The 6,816-nt window shown below is 36.2% G+C and overlaps 1 protein-coding gene across 1 annotated transcript; it reads left to right on the top strand.

The window, feature by feature from the left end:
* The first annotated feature begins 714 nt into the window (after positions 1 to 714).
* Positions 715 to 5,131, top strand: LOC139975042 (transcription factor Sox-2-like). Its single transcript, XM_071982653.1, has one exon. The coding sequence runs from the start codon at positions 952 to 954 to the stop codon at positions 2,017 to 2,019; it is 1,068 nt and encodes a 355-aa protein (XP_071838754.1). The 5' UTR covers positions 715 to 951; the 3' UTR covers positions 2,020 to 5,131.
* Positions 5,132 to 6,816: the final 1,685 nt, after the last annotated feature.

Here is a 6,816-nt window from a genome sequence, read left to right on the forward strand (position 1 = left end):
GATAACATCATCATCTCGTAGTACTTTACATTAAGTCATACGGTATCGAAACATATAACAACCGGTAAACTGTGGTAATTTTTTGGCAAAACCTTCACTTCGAAAATTACTGTTTGTAGAAGATTGCTAAACGTACTGTAACAGCCACTACTATGTTGTGGTTATGAAAGTAGGTTCCTTTATTTGCAAAATGACCAAGCCTGACGTCATGTCACAAAATCTATTCTAGGTTTCATTTACGAAAAATACTACAACATTTAGGACGGTACATTATCTAGTTATGTTTACAGTGCGTACCTTTCAGAATCAAAAAATTCCCTTCGATAATAACTTACAAGTATAAATTACACATTATTTACGCTTCATATTCAACTCTCATATCATGTACCCATATCAAGTGCACCTGTGCTCTTTGGCGGTATTCATTGCTTTGATTGATCGCAAAATAGTATTCAAGCTTTGGAGTAAATAATGAATAATCATGACAAAATAGTACGTTGTGATTGGCTATACCTCTATACTTGATTGAACACGGTATTTGGCGCGAACCTGCCCAACAAATACTTTATTTTGCATAACAAAAGAAGCCTTTCAAAGTTTCAATGGCTTCATTGACGATGATGTCACTCATCGTAGGCTGTGATTGGTTGATTCTAGTGAAGTTATCGCTGCACTCATAGACTGTATAGAAAACAACGTGTTGAGTCTATAGAGTAATACAAAACACTAAAGGTTGGATTGTTGTAAAAGCGGTCTAAGCATTATCGAACTCCATAAACGCCTTGTGCATCGTCCTTATACAATCAGACTTTGAAGTTTGAATAGCGTGTATAGTCTGTTAACAACACCTATTATCAACTTGGCTTTACTTGTTGCTGTTGTGAAAAGAAACTTCCTCGTGTGTTTGAAGTAGTCATTGTCCAAGACGTGAACGTCATCGTAACAGTCAACATGGCATTAAATGTGGATCACCATGCACCGCCACAGACTGAGTTAAAACCCCAGCCTCTATCCAGTCCACAGCCTATCGTTTCTACACCGGGCTTACCAACCCCGGCCCATCAACCACTTGGACATGTCGGAATTCCAATGTCTCATGCCCACATGACCCACTCGCATTCGCCGACAGTGAGTAAGAATGCACAAAACCAGCAAGATCGGGTGAAACGTCCCATGAATGCGTTCATGGTCTGGTCCAGAGGTAAGAGACGGCAGATGGCACAGGAAAATCCCAAAATGCACAATTCTGAGATAAGTAAACGGTTGGGAGAGGAGTGGAAACATTTGACGGACGACCAAAAGAAACCTTTCATTGACGAGGCAAAGAGATTGCGAGCAGTTCACATGAAGGAGCATCCAGATTACAAATATAGGCCAAGACGTAAGACCAAGACCTTAATGAAAAAGGACAAATATGCTATCCCAGGTATGTTACCACCCGGTGCAGACATGCAGAGAACTGTTGGTGACGGTATGCAGCATTACCCACCAAGTATTAATGGCTACATGAATGGTTATCCGATGATGCAAGAACAACTTTCCCATTTACAACCACATTTTGGCGCAGGAGCTCAAATGGGCGGCAACTCTGGACTTCACCCCAGGTACGAAATGGGTCAGCTATATGCCCCCATGACATCGGCACATCATGCTTATCTGAACCCTGCTGCAGGGTACGGTCACTACAGTAGTCAAGCAGTACCAATGCATGTTCCCACTGGAAGCGCAGTGCCCAAATCTGAGCAAAGTTCGTCCCCCACCGGTTCCGCTGCAGATCGTGCCCACCACCCACAGGGTATCCCCACCAGGATGCATACAGCTGATATAAAAGACATGATAAACGTATACTTACCAGGGGATGTAGCGAACGACCCCAACGCGGCCAGTCGGCACCATGCGTTACAAGTAGCGGCAGCGGGTTACAACCAACATGGTACACCGACATCATCGGCAGCCATGATAATGAACCAGTCGGTGGCTCATATCGCCCACGCTCACTCTCACTCTCAACAAATGTGATAGAACTGACGAGAGCGAACAAAAACTATTTTTCGTGAGGAATAACTGTAAAAATGAAAAGAAGAATTCCTTGACTACGAAGGTGGTGATTTTCAGACGATCCGCGAAGGCCGAGGGGACCAAAAATGACGACGGAACTTTTCCCTGTAGCCTCCTGTCCAGTGTAAGTTGCCTTAGACAGATATTTTCAATCGTTATGTTTTCGTGGTAGCTCATTGTGTATACGCTGACATGTTTTTCTTTGGTTCGGTACTTAAAATTCTTTTTTTTTTTTAAGGTTATCACTTCACTTTTTTTACACTCAAGTAAAATTCTTAAGTGTTAAAATACCTTGATACCAATGTATTGCCTTTAATATCTTAAAGCATAGTTTTGTCAGAAAATGTATTTTTGCATTTTGTTTTTAAATGGAAAGATATGTTACCTAAGAAAGAGAAGAACAGCAACAACATTTTGTATACGAATATCATCTCTTACAAACGTTCTGTAGCTTTCGAAAAGGTTTATGTCCACAACCTATATACCTACCACGCGGTGTTCACAATTAAGGGCCTTACCAGAGATTTCTCAAAAGTAAAAAGTTTCATATCGATAAGATATTGAACAAGTTTTGGCAACCGTGGCCTTCCTCTGAAATGTAGCCTAGCCTGACATTTGGGTTTTTAGAAGAAAAAATAGGAACCCTCTTTTTAAAGTTCGTTGTCTTTCACATGAAAAAAAACAAAAAAAAACTATCACGAATATGTACATTTATTTCTTATGCGAGAGAGTGGATATGAACAGTTTAACCACAGCTGCCTTTTGCGTGTATTATAATGTATTAAGAGGTTCTGTTATTAAATATTGACACAAGGGCTGAACTTTGCTCAAAGATGAGGGAAAAAATATTATAGTCCGTCTAGTTTTATTGCCCCAGAAAAAAAAATGTTATGTGCAGTAATCTGTGGTTATTTATATTCCATATAAAGCGTTATCTATTGCCCACTTAACAAGGCAAAAATCACTTTTTATTACCACTAAACACAGGATGTTATGAAACTCGCACAGCGGTATAACGCTTTTGCGATGTATAAACTTTATGTGTATAGGCCTTTATATCATAGGACAACACCGTGCTTACATGATAAAGAGTGCTTTTCTATATTCTCCCTCCATTTTTTTCGGTCTCTTAAAACCAGTAAATGGGGACTACTGAATGTAAGCAAAGACTCAGTGTAATTCTTTGTAAAAAAAAAAGAAACCAGTTATGCAAATTGCATTTTTTTCTTCGTTAAACATGTTTGAAGGAAAATCTACTTAAACGGCCTATGCATCACAACGTAGTTTGTTATACCCATATATATGTACATATAGGCCTATGTATGTATACATACACTGTGATCCAAGAAAAGTATTAAACGCTTCGTTCACGAATTGTTGTAGAAAATTTTGTTTTTATGTCGTAACGTTATTCTTTGAAGTTGTATGCATATTTAAGTTTTCAAACATGCGTTTAGAATTGTTATTTAGTGGAAATAAATCATTTGAACTTTGACCCAAACATAACATGTTATTGTGTTCTACCCATTGCAATAAGCACGACTTTCAGGCTTACATAATGATCAATTTAGATCACTTTATGACTAGTTATACTTAAAAAAGGAATTCCGTTAATATGTTTTGTGATTTATCTTTTTTAATATCCACATTTTAGTATGGAGGCTGATTTTGTTCCATTGAAGAAAGCATAATAATATACAGTCATTGTGTACTGAAAACTTTATCATGTTTAGCTGTCTTACAGAAGTAATCTACATAATTGTTTAAATCTCGTGTCTTTAATTCTCAGTGTATTTAAAATGTTGGGGAAGCGTTTTTAATCATTCTGGAGAAATAAATTGATGAATGTTTACGTGCAGTTATTTGTATATTAGGTTCACCATGAAATTCCAATTTTGAGTTTATGATATACCCCAAGCAAAAGTAGTTTTAACACCTTACACTAAAGAGAATATATATATTCTGAGTTTGTAACCGATATATTTAAAACACCATCATATTTTACAGGATTATGATTAGTAAAAATCTTTAATTTTTGGGAAATTCCCTTTCACACACATGAAAAAAAAAAAGGTTTGTTGTTGCATGGGTTAGCAAATTTGTTTCTATTAAGCAATTTGCATATTATGTGTGAATGTCTGTGCAGTTTTTAGAAATCCTTCCTCGATGGAAATATCACAAGATATGTGAAATTTGCTTTTTCTATGGAAGCTGAAGAATTATGTTTAATTTACTCCTTCTTTCACACCATGACAGATGCACAAAATTATTTCCACCTTTTTTGTGTTTTTGATAGTAAATTACAAAGAAATGCTTTCTAAATATTGTAGGTAAAACTTTTATTTTGTTTCATTTAAGCCTGAAATTGAATTGTTTTTTTTTTTACATTACTTTGAAATCGATAACAAACGGCTAGGCAATTTTTGTAACTGTGAAACTTCTGAGCAGAATTTAAAGTGACACTAGTTATAACAAATGTTAAGGTAGTGATTGTGAATGGTTTTAGAACAGGGCATAATATTAATAATGATTTAGTCTATAAATAACATCTCTATGGTTACATCAAGAGCCATATTCTTGATTATTAATATTATTTTGTTACTTTTCACATATATGTAGTTTCTGTACAATTTATTAAGTTTCTTTAAACAAAGAAAATACCGGTCTTTCTCTCAGTTTTTGTTAAATATCTATGAGAAGTTGACGATTTATGTATATTTTTGCAGTGATATGGTTACAAAAAAAAAAATGCAGATTTCTGCGTCACATTATGTTATTATGATATTTTCTTATGAGAAAGGAAGCGTTCAACTTGCCCAAAACTTAAGAGCTTTTATATATGCTTAGAAGTCTGTATAACTTTGGTCTGAAAGAGAAAATGTTGTCGAAAACCTCAGGTCATTTCTGCAGTGGCTACACATTTAAATATTATTTTTTTGATTATTATTATTATGACTATTATTACCATTATTATTATTGTTATCAATATTGAAGTAAACTTTATACTGCTTTTTTTTTCTTTCTTTTTTCGGTCGAAGGATTTATAATAATTAACAAACTTAAGGTGAAATTATTTCAATGAGTCATTTTGTATTTCTTTTCTTGTGTTTGTGACATTTTCTTTCTTTGTTATAGGTTGATATTTCTGTTTCTAAGTTTGCACAAATGCCTTAAAAGAAGTTAGAAGTATTTATCGCACGATTGGAGAACATCATAAGAGAAGTCTTCATTTCTAGATAATTTGCATCAATTGCTATAGTTTGACAACAGACAGTTTGCTAGCGAATTTAGGGTTGTGTATTCCATGATGCTAATAGTTTGCAAAATAACAGCTTTCGCTAATCTGTTTAATTTAAACAGAGAAACTGAGCCCTGTAAATTGTGGATAATGTTGTACAGGATCAAGCACCCATTTATAACAGCATAATCAAGGTCAATCGATACATTCTCCTCTCCTCCTCATACCTCCTCATCCGCCCCCCTCCCTGGGTACCATCCCCTCCCAGTTGTAGTTTATATAGGCATCTACAACCGAGTTAGACCTCCCATAGACTTTCTTTCCCCCTCCCCCTTCCTTGTATCCCCTCCCTTCGCCCCCTCCCCAATCCACCGATCAAAACAACCCCTCCCCTATCCACCCATCACAACACCCCTCCCACGACGACGAATAGACAAACGTGTTATACAATATAGCTTTGAATATATTATTCATAACTCTATACATAGACTATCGTTATTAGACGGGACTTGTTTCGCAGTTATTTCTAGTTTACAGTGAAAGGGCCCTCCCTAAAACCAACGGTATAAAGCAGCCTTAACTTTGCAAGCATTGTGAGTTTTCGTGACAGCTGGAATTTCGAAGACAGCGCATGCGCGACTTAATAATATCGAAATCTAAGACATTTATAGGAGGCGTATTGTAGTTGTAACTGATCGCGCCAAGTTGTATTTCAGACTGTCAAAAATTGCCTCGTGATAATCCCGATTGATGATAAATAATTTACCGTGCAAAATTGCCGTGAATCTGAATAAAGTATTGCCATTTTTCAGCAAAGTGTAAACAGAGAACACTTGCACTGTATTGGCGTTATTGATAAGCGCTTGAACGCTTATCATACTCTTCACTTAATTCATGTTCTCATTTTCTCTTTCGCTTTTGTCTTTCAACGTTGCTGTGTACAAAAGCCTGGGATATTCTTTCTGAAATTGGATAAATTGTTGGATCAGTGGTCAAAACTTAGTGCCATGACAAATATATTGGAAGCTTGACTTTAAATAATAAAAAAAATAATTATACTAGAACAAAAAAAAACAAAAAAAAAAACATGAGACCAGGTGCAAGACAGACTTGTAGGAATTACTTGGGCAAATACGGCTGTTTTGGTGACATGTGTCGGTAACATCACACATAACCTACCTTATAAGTTTTGTTTGGCATACTGCGGGAATAATTAAAGGTACGACTTTTGATTGACTTTTGATTCTTCAATGACGAAACAAAGATGACACTTAAACGTCACTTTTCTATAAACCGATATTTTGTTTTCAATCACTTGGCAAAAACTTAAAAGATACTTTGTAAGTCATTAAGCCTACTTCAGAAAGTTACAAATTATGGAGGAAAAGATATGCAGTCCCTTGGTGCCCAGAAATCCGGTACTAGATACTGATAGGATTGGTGTACACGGCTTTCTTATTTCCTTCTTTAGACAACTCATTACGTAACTATTTCTCGGATTGAGGTACGTTCGGGGACGA

This window comes from Apostichopus japonicus, chromosome 10, assembly GCF_037975245.1.
Source record: "Apostichopus japonicus isolate 1M-3 chromosome 10, ASM3797524v1, whole genome shotgun sequence".
Taxonomy (NCBI): domain Eukaryota; kingdom Metazoa; phylum Echinodermata; class Holothuroidea; order Aspidochirotida; family Stichopodidae; genus Apostichopus; species Apostichopus japonicus.